The following is a 25475-nucleotide window of genomic DNA, read 5'->3' as shown; positions in this document are numbered from 1 at the left end:
GCGGCTGCGGTTCCCTCAGCGAAGGCTTTGAGGTTCTCCGACTCGTGTTAGGCGATGCATTCCTGCACCATTCGCATCGAATGGGGAGGCTTGACGCGGAAAAAAAGCAAAAAAAAAAAAAAACACCAAACAATAAACTTAAAACCTTTGCAGCCCTTCCTCCCCTCAGCGCTCCCCTTCCTTCCCCTCGCCGTTCCCTCACGGACCGCGCTCTCCGCGCCCACCCCGCCGCTTTCTCCACAGCCTAAACTGAAACAAAACGCAAAGCCCTCGAAGCCGGGACCAGCAAGGAGGGCTCAGCACCCGTCCCTGCGGGGCTCGGAGCCCGATGGTGCCCGGCAGGACGGCGAGGGGCCGAGCCGCCGCTCATGGCGGTTGGCGAAGCCGCCCTCAGGGCGCAGGCGCCGGGAGGGGGGCTGTTGGCGGCGGCTCCTCGGTGGGCCTTGCGGGGTTGGAGCTGCCCGGGGGGAGCCTTCGGTCCCCTCAGCGCTAGGGTGGGCTGAAGGGGCGGCGGGGACCCTCCTGTGTTGGCATACTGCTCTCTGAAAAGAGTACTCACTTCTGGTAACTTTTCCAAACGCGCACCAGAAACAGCGCCCATCAGAAGATGGTGCTGGCTGGGGGGCATGCTCGCCTTGCAGCTGAGGCAATGGACTGGGGAGCTGCTGCCAGAAGAGGCAGTCCTGCTCCTTCCCCGCGCTCGGCTGTGTGCTCCTGCCCTCCTGTGCATTGGATACAAGAGCTGTGCAAGGACAGCGTGAGTTGGTGCAGCTGGATTGTCTGGCAGAACACTAATCCTGTCAGGAAACCAAAAAAATCTGTCAGGGCCTATCCATTTTGTCATAGTCAAAATGGGATATGAGGGTGTTTTATTTTTTTTTTTAAGATGAGGTTGTTAACATATGTAGGTGTCATGGTTCCGCTCGAGTGGGCAGCCGAGCTCCACCACAGCCGCTCTCTCACTCCCCCTCCTCAAAGAGGACTGGGGAGAAGATATGTGAAAAGGGCTCTAGGGTTGAGATAAGGTCAAGAAAATCCCGCAATGATTATTGTAACGGGCAGAACAGATTCAGCATAAGAAGATAGATAGTAAGATTTATTGCTCATTACTAATAAGTGAGAGAAGTGAGAAACAAAGGAAAGAAACCAAAAGCACCTTCCCCCCCCTCCACCCTCTTCCACCTCCTCCCCCCGAGCGGCGCAGGGGAAATGGGGGAATGGGGGTTATGGTCAGTCTACAGCACTTCTTCTCTGCCGCTCCTTCTCGGTCACTCTCGTCCCCTGTGCTGTGGGGTCCCTCCCACGGGATGCAGTCCTTGATGAACTGATCCGGCGTGGGCTTCCCACAGGCAGCAGCTCTTCCAGAACTGCTCCAGATATGGGTCCATACCATGGGGTCCATCCCTCAGGAGAAAACTGCTCCAACCTGGCTCCCCCACGGGCAGCAGCTCCTGCCAGGTCACCTGCTCCTGCGTGGGCTCCTCTCCACGGGCTACAGGTCCGGCCCGGAATCTGCTCCAGCAGGGGTCTTCCACAGGCGGCAGCCTCCGTCGGTGCAGGGCCACCTGCTCCACCGTGGTCTCCTCCACGGGCTGCAGCGTGGAACCCTGCTCCACCGTGGTACTCCATGGGCTGCAGGGGGACATCCTGCTTCACCATGGTCCTCACCACAGGCCGCAGGGGACTTCTGCTCCGGCGCCTGGAGCACCTCTCCCCCTCCTTCTACACTGACCTTGGCACCTGCAAGGCTGTTTCTCACTCCCTTGACTCTCCCGGCTGCTGTGTGGCGCAGCGTTTTTTCCCTGTCTTAAATATGCTCTCACAGAGGCGCAAAACAACATCGCTTATTGGCTCAGCTCTGGAAAACAATGGGGCCCTTCCCAAAAATGGGGCGGCTTCTAGATCTTTCTCACAGAAACCACCCCTATGACCCCCTGCTACCAAAACCTTGCCACGTAAACCCACTACAGTAGGATGTAAGTACCTTCAATACTTTGTCAAAACACACACACCACTTCACTATCCTTCAAATGTAGTGAGGTGTCCTGCAGATTTGAGAAAGTACTTCACAGGTGTTCTGAAACACCGAATAGCCTATGTAGTGTAGGTATCTTTTGCTACATGCAGAATCCCTGCCAGCAAGTAGTTAGGTAGACAGTTGTAATTATAAAGTAGTATTTTAGTTTGTGAGACTGTTAGACTTCCATGAGGCTGAAATATCTGCTCATTTTCTGTTGGCTAAAGAAGCATTGAGTTCTGTGCTCTACTGTAGAAACATTTCAAAATAGCCATGACGTGAACTGGCAGAATAAAGGATGCTTGTGCATCTTTCTTCTTGAACCCATACTGATGCTGCTGCCTATCAACCCTGGGAACTTCAATCTACCTTTGTGCTAGTGCCATTTATTTATTTATTTTACATGTATATAGTTTTACCATGATATAGCCGTTGGAACACAGGAAGGTTTGGGGCACGGATATATTTTTTATACACACAATATCTTAACTGCTGTTCTTAGTTCTATCAGCGTGCTTGTTAACTAATTTGAACAGATGATAAAACTGTAAGTACGGAATGTAAGCTTAGTATTTCATGTTTTGTACTTCTGCTGCAACCCAAAAGAACTAAAATCATAGCACCGAGGACCGAATTGTCCTGTGGTCATTTTGAACCCTGAGCTGTGCTGTCCTGCCGCTCCGTAGTGAGACAGAGGTGCGCTGTCCCACCGGCCTGAAGAGACAAGTCTGGGCAGAAGATAAACCAGGAACCAGAAGTAGAGAAATTCTCACAACCTTATTGTACACATATTTTGGATATTCATCTTCTAGCTTTTCAAGACTGTTCATTCAAAGTAGTTCAGCTTTTTACCTCAGTGTATTAAGTTCCAGGTGCCTCATTAGACCAAACTGAAAATGTCACTGATAGTTTCTGATCCCTGTTCTCCTTCCTGGGATAGCTCAATGCCTCCTGACGGATAGTGTAAGGTTAGTGGGGTAGGCTTTGGGAGATACTAGAAACAGAAGAGAAGTCCGTGTGAGTCCAGCTCAACATCCCCCGGGTTTGTGTTCAGTTTGTCAGTACTTGAGACCAGTCCCTAGGGAAAAGTACGGGAACAGTGGGTGAACAAGAAGTTTAATCTCTAGTAAGATCTTCACGCTCTTTGGAATGATTTAATGTAGTGTGTTTCATCTTACACTTCAGATAATTTTCCCTCAGAAAGCTTTAGCAAGGCATCCACTCACAGTGGATCCACATAGCTAGTGCTTCTGCATCCTCCTCTTCACTTTGTATTCCAGGCAATGTTTAGCACCTGCTTCTCTGCCTAGCCTTATGAAAATTCAGGTACAGCATCGGTTTTATGGTTCATCTTAACCACCAGCTTGTGTATTGGTGGTGAAACATGCTGGCAGTAAGAGGCAGTGTAGTGCAGCTCGTTACAAGCTTGCGTTCTGCTGGAGGTGCCTACTACAAATGCTCAGCGTCTAACAGAATTTAACGACCGGCAAAGGTGGGAAGGCTGTTTCACTCAGAAATGAGTAGTGACATTGTTTCTTAGGTAATCCAAATCTTCCCCTTTCTGAGGTGTATTTCTATTCAAACAGTATGCTGTTATAGGATTTCTTGAACTGGGCGAACTGGGCTTCAGAAGGGTGCTCCCTACCTTTGTCCCCCTCAAGTCTGAGAAAAATCGGTTGTTAGACCCTTCCTGATAATGTCTGCTCTCACTGTAGCAGGTATGGAAGACCAAAAGGGTCCATTTGGTTTGCGGTGAAATTAACCAAAGTTGAATTTCTGCATCCTTCCCGGGAAGCACATAGCTCTCTGCAGATGGGGCTGTGGGACTAATTCTGATTACAAAACCTTGCTAGCTAAAAACATCAGATAATAATTAAAAAATTAAGAAATCACAAACTGGTCAGTAGTCAAATGCAGATTTATGAGGAGAAAAAAGACTTTTGGGGAAGTAACTTTAGCTTTTCTAATCAGAACAACTTCATCTCAGGAGTTGTTTCTTGGTTTCCCTCGGAACCGTTGTGCTGCCACAACGAATGTGTCACGGTAACTCTGATGTCCTGTAAACGATACTTCTGGCAAACTGAAGTGGAGCACATGACGTTTGCTGGCTGGAGAGTGTGTTTTGGCTTATTACGTTTTGCTGAACTGTTCCCGTCAGTGCCAAAATGTGGACAGGTGAAATGCAACCTACAGAAATGCTTGTTTTTAAAGTCCTGTGCAATTATAACTTCAGTATATGGAGTCTTCGCTTGTAATTTGTAAATTTTCTTGTGCATTATGTGTATTGTCAATATATTGATGTTAGAAAAAACATTAAATGGCAGTTTTGGATATTGTGAATGGAATAGTTGGTGGGAATTAAATAGCCGCAGTTTGAGCAATGGTTTTAATATTTAATTATTAAATATTATAGTATTATATCTAGAGTTTAACTGGAAAGTAAATGAGAAGATCTGATAGTTTATAGCGAGAGTGTGATACTCATACTAGCAACCAAATGGCTTGAACGTATATTTAAAATTTTAAGCAATTGATTTGTTGTTTAACTTGACTCTCTTTGCTTGCTCCTTAAAGTAGAAAGTTTGGAGCGAGGATTTCTGCTTAAATGTGAGATATGGGTTGTGTTGCTTTTTTTTTTTTTTTTTAAAGACTTTGTGAAAATGTTTGTTTGTTTGTTTGTTTGTTTGTTTGTTTTGAAGCTTAATCATGAAGTCCAACTCAGGAATCTTTGAAGGTGGTGTCTTTTTTTTTTTTTTTAATTTTCTTGCATAGCTTGTGACTGAGATTTTCAACCTTTACAACCAAAATGCAACTCTTTTAAACTCTTCAGACAGTCTCTGAGAAGTGCTCTCTGCAGGATCAAAGGCAAACTTCTTCTTAAAAAAGTCAACTTTTACACATTTTTTAAAAAGGCTTTAAAAATGAATGGCTTAAATTATATACTTGGTAGTTCTCCAGAGGTATTTCACAGACTTCCTTATAGGTTGACAGCTGGTCTTCATAAACAGGAAGTTATAATGTTAAGCATTTAATACTGCATTTTCTTCTTTGTTTTAACAGCTCAAAAGGAAGAGAAGAGAAACAAAGATAAAGCGACAGAGTTTATAGGGGCATCAAAGAAAGCTATTGCTTCAGCATCTATGGTGGAGAAACATGCATCTTCCCTCACTAAAAATTTTCCTCCAAAGAAGTCCCCTTCCATGTCTAGCACATCACTAATGAAGCAGACGCTTAAACCTGCTGGGAGTTTCAAAGGTGAAATTCCCAAGAAACCATCGCCTTCAACAGGCGGCGTTCCTTCAAAACAAGCAGCTTCTTCTCATGACTCGCCAGTTTCCAAAAAACTAGCTGCATCCAGTTTGGCTGGAGGACTCAAAAGGCCTTCGCCGTCTTCCGTTTCTACTGCATCTGGAAGTAGTCAAGCAAAAACACAAGCTAGCCCTATCCAGTCGCAGCCCAACTCGCAGATTCGACAATATATTCGTCAGTCCCTAAAAGAAATGTTATGGAAGAGGTGGGTGGGAATTCAAAGCACTTATTTTATATAGGAAACTACAACTAGAAGTAAAGCGTTAGCCTGCAGAGTTTTGTTTCTTTCTTGCTAAGTGCTACTAAGGGATTTAATTTGTGCTAGAAATTACTACAAGTATTTTTAGCATTAGAGCTTTATTAAAAATAAAAAATCTGATGCCAAATAATTGGGCATGTGAAAAAGCCTTTAAAAAAACGTCACTATCCCATTTGTAGTGAGAGACAATTACAGTTGAAGAATTAAATCACAGCATAGAGATGTTTATAATGCAGGTGACCTGAAGCTGATATCTGGCAATGGTGGTGTTTGGAGATGTAGGGGTTGTACGAAGCATAGTGTAGGGAATATCACAGTGAAAGGTTGGAAGGGCTTGCTGAGGCAGAGGTTCCTTCTTCTCCCAAAGTTAGCAACTGTATTACTTTTTTTTTTTTTTCTTAAAAAAAAAAAAAAGCTGAAACATTGTCCCACAAATATTAAAGCTCTTGTCAGCTGTCAAGACTTAGGCCACTGTGCTCTGGTAGTGTCTCTGAAATAGAAATGCTGTTCACAGTGGAGGGTCTAAGATTAAAACTGAAGTGTTTTAGCTCCCTCAGTAGCTCATGACAAAAAACAACAACAAAAAACTAATTGCAGTGTCATGAGTAGGAGGATTTGTAAGGACTGACCTGGCTTCAGTTCGTTAAGGCTGTCTTCCGTGGTCTTCTGTAGACAGTAGCAAAAGGTTGTCATTGTTGACATTTTGAGGTCCTGAGATAGACTTTGGCTTTGAAATGTGTTTTAAGGAAGTCCTCACTAAGTGAATAAAAGCAGGGTTAACTCCTTCCTCTGAAAATTTAGTTTTTATGAATGCTGCCTGAAGAATTTGTGCCTAACGTAAATGCGCATACCCTTTCTTGTTTTTAACAGAGTCAATGATAGTGATGATCTGGTCATGACAGAGAGTGAAGTAGGGAAAGTAGCACTCAATATTGAAAAGGAGGTGTTTAATTTGTTTCAAGTTACGGACAACCGATACAAGAGTAAATACTGTAGCATCATGTTCGATCTCGAGGACCCAAAAAATCAGGTTTGGAATTTACTTAAACAGTAAACGTACTGAAATATATTCTGTTTTTTAAATAATACATCAATATGTAGTTTCAAGAGAGAGACTTATGAGTTATGCTCTACAAAATTGTTTTAAAGCCATTCAAATATTAAATAATCCAGTTGGAATGGAAGTCCAGTTGGATCGCGTGTATTTATTAAGATTGGCCTTTGTAGCGAAATATTTGTTTATTGAATGGCATTCTTAGAAAAAAAAATAAATGTTTTTCTTCTGTGACGTTCTGTGGTTTGTATGGGAGACCACTTGTGTACATGATAATTTATCTTTTAAAGGAAAAAGAAGCTGGTGCAGATGGGAATAGTGACTAGACAACGTAATTTCTTTAAAAAAAATTCTACTATAGATATGAAACAGGAGTGGCAGTTCACCTCTCGAAATTCCTGTTCAGTAGAATTGATAGTATATTTTATGGAAATGTGGAAAATTCATACTTCATGATGATTTCATCATTAGTTTCTGGTTGCTGCACCGTGCTAAGTTTTCTTAGGATTAACTGGCATTTTTAATAGGGAATTAAGAAACCTGAAAGGGTTTTGACAGTCCAGCACTGCAAATCATGTTAGTTGCTTAAGTTATTCAGCATGGCAACAAAGTGTGTTTTTTTTTTTTTTTTAGGGACTTCTTCATCGTGTTCTTCGTGGAGAAATCTCACTGTCAAAACTAGTGAGAATGAAACCCGAAGAACTTTTATCTAAAGAACTGTCTGTATGGAAGGAGAAACCAGCCAAAGCGGTAAGCAATACAATTCTCCAGTGTGTCCTTAGATACGAACTAACAGTAACTTCACCAGCCCTTACCACCCATAATTAATATATTGTTTTCTTCCTAATGAAATATGAATAACGTAAGCTTTTTCTCTTCCACTAGCCAACTGATAAGAAAATACAAAATAAAATTATAAAATCAGTATGCAGACTTGTTACTAAAGTGTTTTTGTTTCTCTCAGATGTTAGAGTCAAGAAACAAATCACACGAGATCAAGAAAGCAGCTGTAAAACGGGAACAAGTGCCTGATGTAAATATGGAAGATTCTCCCCCGGTGTCTGATTCTGATGTAAGTATTAGCTATTGCTTTAGCATGGAGGTGCCAAGGGAGATAAATGCTAACTAGGGCCTCAAATTTTGTATCAGAAATGCAGGTTGTTTCAATGAACTGTAGGAATATCACCTAGTAGGTGTGCTATGAGCATTTTCCTTTTGGTTTGAAGGAATGCAACAACCTAATATCGGGCATATATCGCATGTGCTTCTAAAATATCAGATGATGCGTGTTTTTCAGACCTTTGCCTCAGTTTACAGCAAAATCTTAGCCAATTGTTTTCCCCCCCAAAAATGTGATCAGTATTACAATTCTGTATTCTCAGGAAGCAGTTAATGTGATAGTATCTACTTCAGAATTACATGAAATGAAATGAGGACAAATACTATTTGAGAACTCTGTTTGACATGATATTCTTAAACAAATGATAAAAGGGGAAGAATAGTTCAAAATTCCATCTTTTTGTAAGTGCTGCTCAGAGCAGTAGTTCTGCACAGCCCTTAATATCTTTTTAAAGAACCGGAATTAACGGTTTCAAAAGTATTTTTTTATGATTGAATTTAGCAATCAACCAGAATGTTTTCTGTGTTTGTTCATTTCCAGGAGCAGCAGAAGTCAACCCAAACTGTACAAAATGTAAATAGTGCTCCTTCTCTAGACGTTTTTAGCAGTATGTTGAAGGATACAACAAATGAACATCGAGCCCATCTTTTTGACCTGAACTGCAAAATCTGTACAGGTATCTACAGTGTTGACTTTGAAGTAAAAGAATTATTAAGAGCATTGCTTGCTTACTTGTTTTTCTCTTCAGACCTTTTCATTTTTAAACAGTAATCAAATTGGGGCTAATTCTGATTACAAGACCTTGCTAGCTAAAAACATCAGATAATAATTAAAAAATTAAGATAAGAAAAAATTAAGATAAGAAAAAATTAAGATAAAAAAATCAGATAATAATTAAAAAATTAAATCACAAACTGGTCAGTAGTCAAATGCAGATTTATGAGGAGAAAAAAGACTTTTGGGGAAGTAACTTTAGCTTTTCTAATCAGAACAACTTCATCTCAGGAGTTGTTTCTTGGTTTCCCTCGGAACCGTTGTGCTGCCACAACGAATGTGTCACGGTAACTGCTCACGGTAACTCTGATGTCCTGTAAACGATACTTCTGGCAAACTGAAGTGGAGCACATGACGTTTGCTGGCTGGAGAGTGTGTTTTGGCTTATTACGTTTTGCTGAACTGTTCCCGTCAGTGCCAAAATGTGGACAGGTGAAATGCAACCTACAGAAATGCTTGTTTTTAAAGTCCTGTGCAATTATAACTTCAGTATATGGAGTCTTCGCTTGTAATTTGTAAATTTTCTTGTGCATTATGTGTATTGTCAATATATTGATGTTAGAAAAAACATTAAATGGCAGTTTTGGATATTGTGAATGGAATAGTTGGTGGGAATTAAATAGCCGCAGTTTGAGCAATGGTTTTAATATTTAATTATTAAATATTATAGTATTATATCTAGAGTTTAACTGGAAAGTAAATGAGAAGATCTGATAGTTTATAGCGAGAGTGTGATACTCATACTAGCAACCAAATGGCTTGAACGTATATTTAAAATTTTAAGCAATTGATTTGTTGTTTAACTTGACTCTCTTTGCTTGCTCCTTAAAGTAGAAAGTTTGGAGCGAGGATTTCTGCTTAAATGTGAGATATGGGTTGTGTTGCTTTTTTTTTTTTTTTTTAAAGACTTTGTGAAAATGTTTGTTTGTTTGTTTGTTTGTTTGTTTGTTTGTTTGTTTGTTTGTTTTGAAGCTTAATCATGAAGTCCAACTCAGGAATCTTTGAAGGTGGTGTCTTTTTTTTTTTTTTTAATTTTCTTGCATAGCTTGTGACTGAGATTTTCAACCTTTACAACCAAAATGCAACTCTTTTAAACTCTTCCGACAGTCTCTGAGAAGTGCTCTCTGCAGGATCAAAGGCAAACTTCTTCTTAAAAAAGTCAACTTTTACACATTTTTTAAAAAGGCTTTAAAAATGAATGGCTTAAATTATATACTTGGTAGTTCTCCAGAGGTATTTCACAGACTTCCTTATAGGTTGACAGCTGGTCTTCATAAACAGGAAGTTATAATGTTAAGCATTTAATACTGCATTTTCTTCTTTGTTTTAACAGCTCAAAAGGAAGAGAAGAGAAACAAAGATAAAGCGACAGAGTTTATAGGGGCATCAAAGAAAGCTATTGCTTCAGCATCTATGGTGGAGAAACATGCATCTTCCCTCACTAAAAATTTTCCTCCAAAGAAGTCCCCTTCCATGTCTAGCACATCACTAATGAAGCAGACGCTTAAACCTGCTGGGAGTTTCAAAGGTGAAATTCCCAAGAAACCATCGCCCTCAACAGGCGGCGTTCCTTCAAAACAAGCAGCTTCTTCTCATGACTCGCCAGTTTCCAAAAAACTAGCTGCATCCAGTTTGGCTGGAGGACTCAAAAGGCCTTCGCCGTCTTCCGTTTCTACTGCATCTGGAAGCAGTCAAGCAAGAACACAAGCTAGCCCTATCCAGTCGCAGCCCAACTCGCAGATTCGACAATATATTCGTCAGTCCCTAAAAGAAATGTTATGGAAGAGGTGGGTGGGAATTCAAAGCACTTATTTTATATAGGAAACTACAACTAGAAGTAAAGGGTTAGCCTGCAGAGTTTTGTTTCTTTCTTGCTAAGTGCTACTAAGGGATTTAATTTGTGCTAGAAATTACTACAAGTATTTTTAGCATTAGAGCTTTATTAAAAATAAAAAATCTGATGCCAAATAATTGGGCATGTGAAAAAGCCTTTAAAAAAACGTCACTATCCCATTTGTAGTGAGAGACAATTACAGTTGAAGAATTAAATCACAGCATAGAGATGTTTATAATGCAGGTGACCTGAAGCTGATATCTGGCAATGGTGGTGTTTGGAGATGTAGGGGTTGTACGAAGCATAGTGTAGGGAATATCACAGTGAAAGGTTGGAAGGGCTTGCTGAGGCAGAGGTTCCTTCTTCTCCCAAAGTTAGCAACTGTATTACTTTTTTTTTTTTTTCTTAAAAAAAAAAAAAAGCTGAAACATTGTCCCACAAATATTAAAGCTCTTGTCAGCTGTCAAGACTTAGGCCACTGTGCTCTGGTAGTGTCTCTGAAATAGAAATGCTGTTCACAGTGGAGGGTCTAAGATTAAAACTGAAGTGTTTTAGCTCCCTCAGTAGCTCATGACAAAAAACAACAACAAAAAACTAATTGCAGTGTCATGAGTAGGAGGATTTGTAAGGACTGACCTGGCTTCAGTTCGTTAAGGCTGTCTTCCGTGGTCTTCTGTAGACAGTAGCAAAAGGTTGCCATTGTTGACATTTTGAGGTCCTGAGATAGACTTTGGCTTTGAAATGTGTTTTAAGGAAGTCCTCACTGAGTGAATAAAAGCGGGGTTAACTCCTTCCTCTGAAAATTTAGTTTTTATGAATGCTGCCTGAAGAATTTGTGCCTAACGTAAATGCGCATACCCTTTCTTGTTTTTAACAGAGTCAATGAAAGTGATGATCTGGTCATGACAGAGAGTGAAGTAGGTAAAGTAGCACTCAATATTGAAAAGGAGGTGTTTAATTTGTTTCAAGTTACGGACAACCGATACAAGAGTAAATACCGTAGCATCATGTTCGATCTCGAGGACCCAAAAAATCAGGTTTGGAATTTACTTAAACAGTAAACGTACTGAAATATATTCTGTTTTTTAAATAATACATCAATATGTAGTTTCAAGAGAGAGACTTATGAATTATGCTCTACAAAATTGTTTTAAAGCCATTCAAATATTAAATAATCCAGTTGGAATGGAAGTCCAGTTGGATCGTGTGTATTTATTAAGATTGGCCTTTGTAGTGAAATATTTGTTTATTGAATGGCATTCTTAGAAAAAAAATAAATGTTTTTCTTCTGTGACGTTCTGTGGTTTGTATGGGAGACCACTTGTGTACATGATAATTTATCTTTTAAAGGAAAAAGAAGCTGGTGCAGATGGGAATAGTGACTAGACAACGTAATTTCTTTAAAAAAAATTCTACTATAGATATGAAACAGGAGTGGCAGTTCACCTCTCGAAATTCCTGTTCAGTAGAATTGATAGTATATTTTATGGAAATGTGGAAAATTCATACTTCATGATGATTTCATCATTAGTTTCTGGTTGCTGCACCGTGCTAAGTTTTCTTAGGATTAACTGGCATTTTTAATAGGGAATTAAGAAACCTGAAAGGGTTTTGACAGTCCAGCACTGCAAATCATGTTAGTTGCTTAAGTTATTCAGCATGGCAACAAAGTGTGTTTTTTTTTTTTTTTAGGGACTTCTTCATCGTGTTCTTCGTGGAGAAATCTCACTGTCAAAACTAGTGAGAATGAAACCCGAAGAACTTTTATCTAAAGAACTGTCTGTATGGAAGGAGAAACCAGCCAAAGCGGTAAGCAATACAATTCTCCAGTGTGTCCTTAGATACGAACTAACAGTAACTTCACCAGCCCTTACCACCCATAATTAATATATTGTTTTCTTCCTAATGAAATATGAATAACGTAAGCTTTTTCTCTTCCACTAGCCAACTGATAAGAAAATACAAAATAAAATTATAAAATCAGTATGCAGACTTGTTACTAAAGTGTTTTTGTTTCTCTCAGATGTTAGAGTCAAGAAACAAATCACACGAGATCAAGAAAGCAGCTGTAAAACGGGAACAAGTGCCTGATGTAAATATGGAAGATTCTCCCCCGGTGTCTGATTCTGATGTAAGTATTAGCTATTGCTTTAGCATGGAGGTGCCAAGGGAGATAAATGCTAACTAGGGCCTCAAATTTTGTATCAGAAATGCAGGTTGTTTCAATGAACTGTAGGAATATCACCTAGTAGGTGTGCTATGAGCATTTTCCTTTTGGTTTGAAGGAATGCAACAACCTAATATCGGGCATATATCGCATGTGCTTCTAAAATATCAGATGATGCGTGTTTTTCAGACCTTTGCCTCAGTTTACAGCAAAATCTTAGCCAATTGTTTTCCCCCCCAAAAATGTGATCAGTATTACAATTCTGTATTCTCAGGAAGCAGTTAATGTGATAGTATCTACTTCAGAATTACATGAAATGAAATGAGGACAAATACTATTTGAGAACTCTGTTTGACATGATATTCTTAAACAAATGATAAAAGGGGAAGAATAGTTCAAAATTCCATCTTTTTGTAAGTGCTGCTCAGAGCAGTAGTTCTGCACAGCCCTTAATATCTTTTTAAAGAACCGGAATTAACGGTTTCAAAAGTATTTTTTTATGATTGAATTTAGCAATCAACCAGAATGTTTTCTGTGTTTGTTCATTTCCAGGAGCAGCAGAAGTCAACCCAAACTGTACAAAATGTAAATAGTGCTCCTTCTCTAGACGTTTTTAGCAGTATGTTGAAGGATGCAAGAAATGAACATCGAGCCCATCTTTTTGACCTGAACTGCAAAATCTGTACAGGTATCTACAGTGTTGACTTTGTCTGAAGTAAAAGAATTATTAAGAGCATTGCTTGCTTACTTGTTTTTCTCTTCAGACCTTTTCATTGTTAAACAGTAATCAAAAACACTTTAAAATTAATTTTGTAGGTCAGATTTCAGCATCTGAAGATGAATTACCACCGAAGAAGATAAAATTAATGGCTTCTGCTAAAAAAGCAGTGTCAAAATCTAAACCAGAAGTTCAGCAAAAATATGAAAGTTCTGCACCAGCAGCAGCAGCGGAGCCTGCTAAAGAGGCCGCCTCTGAAAACACAGAGGAAACCGAAGTTGCACCTGCAGCAGAAGCAGTTTCCCAGTCAAGCTTAGAAAGAACTTACATCCCTACAACCCAAGGCCATGGCAACACAGATACTTCATCTGAAGAACCTTCGACTTTTCCTGCCTCTTGCACTGGTGCAGTTGTCACAACTGTAACAGTTTCTGGCCGAGAGCCTAGAACACCAATGAGCGGCTCCTCTGGTAGTACGACGACAGCCCTGCGTTCTGGTACTGCATCTGGTGAAGTTTTAACAGGGGAGACAAAGCAGGAAATGTCAAAACCAGTTATGACTGTCCCCAAATCAATATTAACAAAGCCATCGTCCTCACCAGATCCAAGATACTTAGCTGTTCATCAGTCACCCAATATCAGGTGTGTATATTTAATAGTAAGCTAAGCCACTGAATCTCTGGTCTCGCTATGTTCAGTGTGTTTGTCCCCCTTTGCTTCTTACCCTCCCCTGCCAATAATCAAAAGGCATGTTCAACTTTAAATGCGATTACCTGAACTTTAAATTTTTAATTTGTCATCTCCTTGTTTAACTTCTCTAGTTGGTAAAATTTTCTGAGCATCGTGATATATTGACAGTAAAAATTCTTCAATGTGTTTTAACAGATAAATAAAACTTATAAGATATTTGACTTTAAATCTGCATGTGCATTCAAATAGATTAAGTGTTTGTGAGGGTTGGTTTAAAGCTGCTCCAGACTTTCATCCTATATTGGATGAAAGTGGAAAACATTAACAAAGCATTTACTAAGGCTTCTGTTACTTGCTTTTTTAAAATAAAGTAATTGATCAATAAGAGGAGGGAAGAAAAGAAGAAGAAGGAAGCATTCTTACTGTGCTCTATAACGTTTCTCTTTTGGATTTGTTTTGCAGTGTTGCTGAGCCACGCTCACCTCAAGGCAGCGACACTTCTCTCTTCCTCTCTCGCCTCAACACCATTTGGAAAGGATTTATTAATCTGCAGAGTGTGGCCAAATTTATCGCTAAAGCATATCCTGTCTCCGGGTGCTTTGATTATCTTAGTGAGGTTAGCACTGACATGTTTATGCGTTTAGAATGTATTGCAGTTCCTGTTGTTAGAAAGGCTGGGGTCACTGTGTATGTTGTTATATTGGACGTGTAACAAAAAAAAAAAATTGCATCCCTTTAGTAATCTCCTGTAGTAATAGGAACAGTAGCCTGAGGCAGGGGGGAGGAGAGAAAGCCTTTTAAAAAAATTCCTCACGTATTTGTGAAGAATTCTCATGTCTGTTAATATGTTTATATATATGTTAGTATCTAACATAGAATAATAGCTTGATTTCAAGATCAGTTTTTGACGAGAAGCATCATCAGCATGTGTTTTGAAAGAGATGCCTTGTTCTGCTCACAAACAGATGGATGGATCACTGATGTGATCTATTAGAAAAGTTTGGCCATTTATTAAAAATATCATGCTTTGATTAACTTTGATGCAACTGCTTTTATATTTTGGGAGGGTGTACATTCAACTAATGAGGTAGTATGACAGCTTGTGATGAAACAACTGAGCAGTTTCTTAACTTCTCTGAAGAAGTGTATTTGTTGTGATTGAGGGTTTCAGGCGTGTAGTTTAGGTCTTTTCTTAGGAGGGTTGGTGGCTCTCTTGTTGTTTTTGCTAGAACAGGTTTCACTGTCATCATGACAGGAAGCTAACTAGAATTCATATGGGTGCAAAAATTTCAGATAAATTGAAAGCGTAGATAAAAGCTATACTACATCTAACAGGTTCCCTGTAAAAGCAAAGCTAACAAATAGAATCGGCTGATAGGCATACAAAAGTATTTGACCTTCCACTGCTATCTTCGTCAGGCAGTGCTTTTTCTGTTTTGTGTGTACTGCCGGCCTTCCAGTAATATGCCATAATGAACTCCTTGCATTTTGGAAACAGCCTATCTGAAATTAGGAATGTATATGTGCAAGTTTAGTAAAACATAGTACTGTATTATCGCCTAAGCTACTGGGATGGGGCAATCTGTGCTGGTTCAAAACTGTAGCCTCTCTTTCCTTTTCTTATACGACCATGTAATGCTTCTTGTTTAGGATTTACCAGACACGATTCATATTGGTGGGAAGATCTCACCGAAGGCAGTCTGGGATTATGTTGGCAAACTCAAATCTTCACTTTGTAAGGTATTTACTTAAAATCCTTTGGAAAACCAGGAAGAAATACACAGCGGCTTTTGATAGAATTTCCTTGTTACTAATTTATATTGATGTCGATCACACCTGGAAAACTACTGCTACCACTTATTCCATTGAAATTTTTGATTTATTGAAGAAACAGGTTTGCCTGTTGAGCTGCCAATCGTCTTTCCCCTGTGTAGTAGTTAAACATTCATACAACCTATTGTTTTTTAATGATTGAATATAAACAATCTATTTATTCAGTTACTGAAGATAGAAATTCAATTTTAAAAGACTAGGAAATTATTAGTAAGTGTATGTAATAAATTTTACTACTAAAACCCTGATGGATTTAGTAAAAATGAAGCACGGTATGCAAATATAATCTAAGAATTTTCCATTTCTTTCCTAATTATTTGAATATTCTGAACCTAAAGAGGTGTAGCTTGATGTGAGATACGTAAATAGTTGGTCTTTCTGAAAATGACAAAATTGATTCTGGTTTAATATTACCAATTGAATGACAGTATTTTCTTAAATCTTGGTTTAAAGCTGCTCCAGACTTTCATCCTATATTGGATGAAAGTGGAAAACGATTTTATTTGCTGATGTGTTACAGGTTGAATTTTTCCACTTTGATTTTGTATTTCAGGAATTGTTTTTGATTCGTTTGATTCGTTTCCATCCTGCCACAGAAGAAGAAGAAGTTGCCTATATCTCTCTCTACTCCTATTTTAGCAGTCGTCGTTGTTTTGGTGTTGTAACTAATAACAACAGACATGTCAAGAATCTCTACCTGATCCCACTGAGTTCTAAGGACCCAATTCCTTCCAACCTCTTGCCCTTTAAGGGACCAGGTAAGCACAAAATTTAGGGGAGGTTAACTGCTAGGCAAAATTACAAAACGAGTAAATCAGAGACCAATTGGTTTTGAATGTTTAATGTAAGCATAATTAAAAAATATATAATTTTATAAAAAGATTTTAAAAGTGTGCATATAGGAAAAAATTGCAAAGTCAATCATCTCAAGGTGCCATGGTCTGAAACTCACATAGCCTTTCCAACAAGATAAATCTCTGCTGTTAGGAGGATTTGTTTACCCATAAAATGGAGTACCTAGAACAGCCACTATATTGAGACAAACAAGCAAACATTATGAGAACATTCAACCGACCCTACTTTCAACAACCCATAAATCCACCAAGTTTTAGGTCCCTACAAGCCATGTGCTGTCCCCTAAATCACATAGGAGACTCTTATCCCACGGAGCAGTCAAGAAATCTCTGAAGACAAAGGTAACGTTTATGGTTTCACTACATTGTTGTTATCTCATGGTATGTATTACGCTGTGCATGCAATATGCATGTACACGGGGTCTGAAATATTCTGTGCTACCTGGATCAAGTTCCAGACAAATCACTGACTTCAGAACATTGGTTTGCCTGGGAGCAGGCAAATTCCTTTTGCGTAGGTGGCAGACAGTAGGTGGTATAGGTTGGTATATATTACGCTCTTCTATTTTTAGTTAGAGTTATCAGCAGTAATGTATGGCTTGAATTTGCTCCATCTTTGTGCACTGAACATGGAAACAGAAGAAATGAGAATGAATTCAGATGTGAAACACCTTTATATTACAAAATTTGAAGTCACCTTCATCTGAGGATGGAGGCGGTGCATATGCTTAGTTTCCAAATAAGTACCTTTTTTCATCTAGAGTAACAGGTTGAGGAGCTTAAGAGCTACACGTTACAATGAAGGCAATACTGCATTGTTGTAAGGATGGTTTGCAAAATACTAAACAGCGCAAAATAATTACACATTAAAACATGTAAGGAGCTGACCTTTCTGACAAGCTGACTGTCCTCTGCTACCCAAATACAAGTTTAGGACTAAACTCAATGAAGCATTCTCAGGGCTTATATTCATAAACAGAGGTGTGTTCTGCCTGGCCAGGTTTTCACATGTTAATGGCATACGACTTAAAAAACAATAACAAAAAAACACCACCAACAAGTAATGTAATGCTAGGAAAATACTCTTCTTTCCTGCATGAAATTGCAAAGGGCGCTTGCTTTGTGTTCTTGGACAAGATTTTTCTCCTACGCTCTGAGCCTGTCTTAACCTGCTCTAGGGAAGCATTTAAATGATCTTCCCCTCCTTGCATTCTTGAGCAAACATAGGCTGTCCTTGTCCATTATCTTTTATATTTCTGTTGTAGATTTCATTTCAAATGAAGCTTTTAAAGTGGAGGCCTGGCAAAAGTAGACAGACTTGTTAGTATTAGTATAGAAATGAGGAATGTCAGGCTGGTTTTTACAAAATGTAAATAGGAAAAGTTCTTTCAAAACTGGAGGTAATTGCCCAGAAGAAACATAGGTATAAACACTTGCAGGCATGTATTAATACCGCAGCGTAAAAGACTTGTAATACATACTTGTTACTGACATCTGATGGAATTTACTGTTTTTTATACCCAATAAAGATATTTTTGGGAAAGTGGTCATTGTCTCCTTAAATGTGTGTACCTTCAAATAGAGTTTAGCAAGTACTCAAAAAACATGACAGTGTAAGATACTTCGATAAATATGACTGGGGGCGGGAGGAGGGGGAGGACAATAATCCCATCACTCCAGAAGTCCTAGCTGGAAGATATTCCAGCTGTATCAACCAGCTCCATCAGGTGCATACGGATTATGAATCTGTTATGAATCCTGTTTTCTGATGGACTGGATTTGGAACACAACTGAGGACCTCTGACCTGCTGTAGTGCCTAGAAGATCTACAAAACTTTGTCATGGGTGATATAGAGGAACATGGAAGGATATTCACATTTATTCACTTCAACCACCTCAGATATTTATTACCAGATATTATCTGTTGGTGGGATGTTCAGCATTGTGTTTTTTTTTTTTTTTTTTTCTGGTAGTTTACTGTGTGTGAATTTGTTTGTCTCGTTTCACATACACACAACACTATTTAGCACTTTCATCTGTAGATCTGAAAACACTTTGAAAAAAAATTAAAAGGTATAATCAGTCATTATTAGCACTAGGAAGACGCACTTATGGAGGGATTTATTGGCAATGTTGGCAATGTATCGGGTACCATACATATTTAATATAGAAGAATTTTAATTTAAAAAGTGTATCAGCAGAGGGCATGCCGCAGTATCTCTTCCGTTAGTTTAAGCTTGGAAGTGTTTTTAAGTATGAAGGCATGAAATCTCTTCAAGATATTTAGAGTACTCATACCAGTATGGAAAGCAGCAGTAGTAGAACAACATATTTTTGACGTCAGCCACTCCCATTCAGCAAATGTACCGTAATGTGCAGCAGTGTTACAGCGGTGGAAGTGATCTCTATCACTGAATCCAGATACACCAACTTGATAGTTTTCAATCATGCTTTCACAATTAACTGGGACAAGTATTTAAACGGCGTGTTGATAATGATTACAGCTTTGCTTGTATTGGTCTCTGCAGTTAAAAGTGTGGCATAGGTCTGTTCCCTAAGTTTTGCCATCAGTGTACAGAAATTAGGGATGTATCCTTAGTGGTACAGTTAACTTCCTAGCAGCTGCGGATGGTAGGGACAATATGTGGCCATTACGTAGATAAATACTGCAAAACTGATTTCATGAAAATAAAAAACGTATGTAACGAAAAAAAAATATTAATCCCATAGTAATATTTAATACATCTTGTTTAAATAGATTTAATTACAGGATGTAACTTGATAACACCATCGTGGTCTTCAAATGCAGAATGCATTTAACAATATTTTATAAATAATTTAGCATCAAAAGCTACTAACATAGCTTGCAGCACTTAAAATGCTTGCTTGTGAAAGAGTTATTGAGCAATAGTTGGAGACTGCAGCCAACATTTTCATTTAGTTATTACCTAAAATTAGGCACTTAACCTATTTATGGATATTGAAACCTATTTACAGATATGGAAATGGAATGGGACTGAGCTTTGAAGTGCTGGTCTGGCTGTATATTTCCATCCAAAAGAAGCACTTACTGTGTGATCGCTTTGGATTGAATGAATTTAGAAACTGGGTTAGGCATCTGTTGAAAACTACAGTATCAAAATGTAAAATTTTAATGGATTTCTTCTCTGACCAAACTAAACAGATTCAGTTATAACCGTTGTTAATTTAGCTTTGGAATTTATCTTGAACGTGTGTTTAAGTTTTACTCTGATTTTATTAGCGATGATCTCTGTCTCTTACAGGGATTCAGAACTGTTTTTCTATCTTTTTGCTGTTAATTTTAGATACACAGTCCAATAGATTTTTGAAACCTGCTCGTTTCAATTAGTCAGTGTTTGAGATGCATGTTGTGACTAGTTGGATAAATCACAGGTCTCTGCAGAAGGGCAGATAACCAATACGTTAACGACAGAAGAACAGTGAATGCTTACGAGGAGTTTTAGGGTGAACACAGATTTGAGAGATCCTCTGCACGGGTCGATGCTGACCAAATGTGGAGTCGTTACTCACATGCTGATAAAGAAAAAATGTAAAGCAGTCACTCAGAGTGAATCATACCTAACTATTGAGTCTCTTCAGAGTGTACACAGTCTTCCCAAGTAAGCTGTCTTTTGAGCTATGCCCTGATGTTATGTATTAATGTAACTTCATCTGGGGTAGTAAACTATAGTGATCAGAATTGCTAGGATTGCTTTTAGGCAGTGGGTTGAAAGGAGTTTTTAACTGGGTGAATCAAGGATTTGTGATCCTTTCCAAATAATCTTAGATTCACCAAAGATAATTACTTGTTTAGTTCCTGTCCTGCCTCCTTTCGTTGTACATCTTGCCGTCCCTGCCCTCTCACAAGGGCAATCTGTATAGAATTATAAGCAAACTAAATTATAAGCAAGTCTTAGTTTTGGTTAGTATAGCTAGGTCATTTTCTTGATGCATTTATAATTCGTGTGTATATATATATATATTTCTAACCATGGAAGAAAGTGAAAATTGGCAACACAAAATACTGAAATACTAGATCTGGAGGAAAAAGCTTGGCACTGAATTTTAAATGTACAAGTAGGAAATAATATGTGCTACTAAATGAAAAATAGAAGTTTATTTAAACCAGCATGGCCAACATCCTCTCAACCACAGAACTATGTAAAACTCAAACACTGAACTTTGAAGTAATCTGAAATCAGCTGTGGAGCTAGAATGCATTCAATCAAATTTCAGTGTTATTTTTTTTCCAAATACTTAAAATGAGAGCTGCTTCTGATAGGAAACTTCAAGTAGATTTTGCATTGGCCCCAATTTTTTCTGTCTTTTTGCAAAGACCTTCTAGTGAGTAACCAGATTTTGCTGGTCTCTCCATTATGTGGCTAAAACAGGCGTGCTGCACTATTACCAGTCACAGTCAGAAGAACACAGAATTTCAGAATTTAGGCAGGTTACTGCTTAATGAAATCTTTATGCTTAATGAAGCTGTGTTGAAGAAGTCATCGTCTTGATTTACCTGGTTATAATCCTCTTGCTGAGGAAACCTCACACTGAACTTAAGAAATAGGCTTACCTCATTTAATTCTTTCTTAGCGTACGTGAATATAATTTCAGCTATACAAATAAAAACAGCTGATGTAATTTTCTCATAAGATAGTAAATTTAGGAGCCCCCTTAAAACTTTGAATTCAGTTGTTTCAGCAAAGGTTCATACTTATGACTGGTAATGGCAAATAGAATTTATCTGCAACTATGGGAAGTTTGGGTTTTTGCTGGTATCAAGAAGTTTTCAGTGGCAATAATTAGTTATTTATAAGTTGTTCCTTAGTGAGCAGTTGGTTTTGTTTAGTAAGAGACTAAAGATATACATAAATTCATATATTACACCTCTTTTAAACTCTTACTTAAGGGTCATGAATATAAGGGACAGTGTAGGTTTTAGAGTCCTCATCGTATAACCACAGTAAATCTCTTTGCTGTTAGTTTCATTTCTCTATTATTGGTTCCTTGCTGGATGCAAATATTAATATGGCTCCCAAATGAGGATCTCAAGTCACTAAATCCAGAAGTTAAAATCCTCTCTTTATATGTTTTTTCTACATTTGCCACTGACTGTATGTTAAAGGATTTATTCCCTGCTCTTTATTCTGGTTGTATTTGTCTTCCACGAGTGCCTGTGGGAAATGTGAATGTACAAGGAAGGAATACAATAATGTGAAACGGACCTTCAGCTGTTTGCATTTTTCCTCTTTATGGGAAACTTTCCGGTCATTTCTGGAAGTGCTTCTCCAGGGATTCAAGCCTGAAGCTTTCACAATGGAGTAATTCTGCTCACATTTCTTACTTAGGGAAGGGTCTGTGGCATCAAACTCAATTCTACAACAGTGTTAAAAGTCACCTTGATGGAATGGTGTAAATGTCAGTCCGGTATTTTAGCACAGATTAGAACAGAAATGTAATTATTAAGTTTAACAATGCCTCGTGCTTTCTTTGTAACAGAAAGTGAAGTGTTTGTTGTTGTTGTTTGTCTGTTTGTTTGTTTTAATAGCATTAGTTTTTTTCTCTTTATTTCTAGTTCTTCAATTCCAACGTAGCCCTACAGAAAGTTAGATTGCTTGTCCAGGTTTTCTCACTTATCAGTATCTCTGTGTATATAAGGTATTTGCAAAGCATTTAGAAAGGAAATATTTGATTGGGGGAGGAAGTGGACAATAATAAGTAGAAAGTAATAATACAAAAATAGGAAAACTTTCTTTAATTTTTGAACAGCAGAGACATTTACAAGGACATCTTTCAGTAAGATTCACCTGTTACTGCAATATTCAAAAAATATCAGGGAAAGAATTAAAACATTTTTAGTTACTGTATACAAATTTATATAAATAGTAATTAAATATAGACACATAGGCTTATGGGATAATGTCACTGCATGAAATTTAGAAGAACTGTTACTGTTATGACTCATAGCTGCCATTATATAAAATGATAAGTTCCTATTGAGAACACAGATAAAAAATAGTAGTTTTTTTACATATGCAATCTTTGTGTTTCCTTTCAGGTCTCGAGTCTTCACGTCCAAATTTAATTCTTGGATTGGTTATCTGTCAGAAAGGGAAGCGTCTTGCTACTACCATGGATACAGACAAAATAGAGAAAAAGCGCAGCCGAATTCAGGTGCAAGAGGAAACAGAAACATCGCTGTACTCTAAGGGGCCAGTAGCTTCTTCACAAGAAAAGAAAACTCCGAAATACACACTGTATTCGGGAGACTCAGCTGTAAGTACAACACTACCTGGATCTCCTCCACCTCCACCCCCACTTCCCGTTCCAGAAACCTCATCAGGCACACCTTCAGTATTAAAAATACCGTCCTCGACTAAGAGTGGAACCACAAGTACTGTACCACCACCAGTTTCAGCTACCGCTTCTACAAGTGCTACTGCTATGCATTCTTCATCCTCAAAAAATACCACACCTCTTGAGTACATCCACCAGACACTTTTTGGTAAAAAGAAGACTTTTGAACCTCTTGCTAAGGAGACTGAAACTGTCCAGTCTTCAAATCAGGAAGCTAAAGCAGCTGTGGATGGAGGTGTGTCAGCTGTTCCTTTGCTAGATCCCATTGTACAACAGTTTGGACAGATGTCAAAAGACAAAGCTATAGAAGATGAGGAGGATGACAGGCCATACGATCCCAAAGAAGAATATGATCCAGAGAAAGCTTTTGAAATGCAGACCGGTGAAAGCAAAAAACTGTATAGTGTGGAGAAGCCCAGTAACACAGCAGAACTAAAGGATGAGGCCTATGATCCGGAAGACAAAACTATCTTGGAGGAAGCAAAAGTTACGGTTGATGATTTACCTAACAAAATGTATACAGACACTAAAAACACTTCCGTGGAAACACCTGCCTCGTATGTGCCAGATTTATCTGCGTCTTCATCCTTGGTGGAACTGCAAAAAATGTTAGAAGAATTAAACAAACAACTAGAAGAGCAGAAACGACAAACTGAGGAGCAAGAAGAAGCCCTCAGACAACAACGAGCAGCTGTTGGTGTTTCAGTGGCTCACTTCTCGGTGTCTGATGCTTTAATGTCACCTCCGCCAAAATCTTCCCTAATAGAGACTGAATTGTTCCATCAGGACCAACAGGCTGCGCAAAAAGTAGATTTACCTTCATCTTCCAATCAGCAAGCACAAGTTTTAAACCAGAGCTGTGACCCTCAAGCGAGTTTTCCAAACACTTTGCAGACTTCACTTGGTAAGGAAGATAAAACTTTAATTCCTGCTACTCAGCTTAGTTACGGTGGTGATAACTGGGTTTCCAGTGAAAAGCCTCCTGCAGTGCTCCAAAAAGAGGCACCTAATAGCAAATTTGAAAATACTGTTCAAGTTACTTTGGAAAATGTGAGTCAAGCAGTTTCTGCAGAACCTTCTACATCCAGGCCTTTACGTAAAGTGCTGCTTCCGACACCTCCAAGTACGTCTTTTCAGCCTAATTTCTCCACATCTAATGACAGTCAGTCTTTGCAAGATATGCACAAAGTATCCTGGTCAAACGAGGCAAATCCAATGTTTACTTCTCAGGAAAAGGGACCTGGTCACTTTGAACCAGACAGGGGTCTTTCTGCGGTGCAATACGAAGAACAAAGAAACCCTCAGCCTCATCAATTTGTAGAACAAACTGAATCTCCACCAGTTCAGGGTGAGGGTGGACCTCTCCCACAGCACTTTGAGGAGAACCGAGCTGGAGGTCCGTTTTCTTTGTCTGGGCAGAAAGGAGGACCTCCAGCACCACTGATGCTCAATGCACACGCAGGACCTCATGGACCTAATTTTAGAGGCCCAGCGCCACAGTTCTCAGAAGAGCATGTTTCTCCAAATAACGATGGACAAAGAGGATCTGCCCCTGGAAGATTTGGAAGTCAAAAGGGCCCCATTCCTTCCTTATTTTCTACGCAGCATGGACCACAGTCGCCACAAAATATGAAGCCAACCCCAAGACCACTCCTGGACCTTCCCAGTCATCCACCAGGCCACAGAAAGGAGATGTGGGAGGAAGCTGGGCCGTCTGCACCTCTTTCTGGTATTCCTGGGCAAGGGCCCGAGTCAGAAGGACAGTGGTCAGGATCTGACTTCCGAGAAGGCAAAAATCTTGAATTTAGAGGCCAGACATTTGAAGGGAGACAGAGAGAGAGATACGAAGGAGGAAGTAAAGACAAGGTTTTAGATCAGCCAGAGCCTCAGCAAGCAGAGAATCGACAAAGCAGACCCTTTGAGGAAAGACGAAGGGATCGAGAACATGGCAGACCTTGGGAAACAGACCGTGGCAGAAACTGCAACAGAGACAGGGACTGGGAGAGACACAGAGACAAAGAATGGGATAAAAACAGAGACAGAAACCAACGTGACAGAGAACGATCAAGAAGCAGAGACAGAGATCGTGACAGAGACCGAGACCGGGATCGAAGCAGGGAAAAAGAGCGCGATCGAGACAGAGATCGAGATCGTGAAAGAGGAAAAGATCGGAAAGATCGCAGTAAAAGTAGGGAGATCGGTAAAGAGGTGAAGCCAGAAACACCTAAGGAAGGTCAGAAACCAACAGAGGCAGAAGCTTCATCTTCCACTAATCAGTCATAGAACTATAACTGCTGTTATATTTCCCATAGATAATAGACACCACTGCAAGGACTGAGTCAATGTCTTCTGTATATACTGTATATTCTCACCTTTGCAAAAATGCTGTTGTAAATCTAGCCTTACAAAATGTACTGACAAATTAGCAATTTTTGAACAACTGTGAACGACAATATTCAAATAGGTAA

At 39.2% G+C, this 25475-nt stretch overlaps 1 protein-coding gene and 2 long non-coding RNA genes across 3 annotated transcripts in view; 2 read left to right on the top strand and 1 right to left on the bottom strand.

Moving 5' to 3' along the window:
* Positions 1–25475, bottom strand: part of LOC137858009 (uncharacterized) — a 187043-nt gene that overhangs the window by 59714 nt on the left and 101854 nt on the right. The gene's annotated exons all lie outside the window — the stretch shown is intronic.
* LOC137858008 (uncharacterized) overlaps positions 1–25475 on the top strand; it is a 445999-nt gene that overhangs the window by 330403 nt on the left and 90121 nt on the right. The window lies entirely within an intron of this gene.
* LOC137857046 (death-inducer obliterator 1-like) lies at positions 329–25290 on the top strand. The gene is made up of 16 exons (XM_068683089.1): positions 329–401; positions 5078–5531; positions 6456–6615; positions 7273–7389; positions 7604–7711; positions 8300–8435; positions 9867–10320; positions 11245–11404; positions 12060–12176; positions 12391–12498; positions 13087–13222; positions 13351–13894; positions 14405–14558; positions 15593–15682; positions 16329–16533; positions 22709–25290. Exons 1-16 carry the CDS (start codon positions 329–331, stop codon positions 25288–25290), a joined length of 5598 nt encoding a protein of 1865 aa, XP_068539190.1.

This window comes from Anas acuta, chromosome 5, assembly GCF_963932015.1.
Source record: "Anas acuta chromosome 5, bAnaAcu1.1, whole genome shotgun sequence".
In the NCBI taxonomy this organism is placed as follows: domain Eukaryota; kingdom Metazoa; phylum Chordata; class Aves; order Anseriformes; family Anatidae; genus Anas; species Anas acuta.
This window is presented reverse-complemented; position numbering and strand designations above follow the sequence as displayed.

Coding starts and splice junctions, on each gene's coding strand:
- LOC137857046 (XM_068683089.1), top strand. CDS start 329: ATGGTGCCCGGCAGGACGGCGAGGGGCCGAGCCGCCGCTCATGGCGGT. Junction 10,321..11,244: donor AAAGAAATGTTATGGAAGAG/GTGGGTGGGAAT, acceptor TGTTTTTAACAG/AGTCAATGAAAGTGATGATC. Junction 16,534..22,708: donor CTTGCCCTTTAAGGGACCAG/GTAAGCACAAAA, acceptor GTTTCCTTTCAG/GTCTCGAGTCTTCACGTCCA.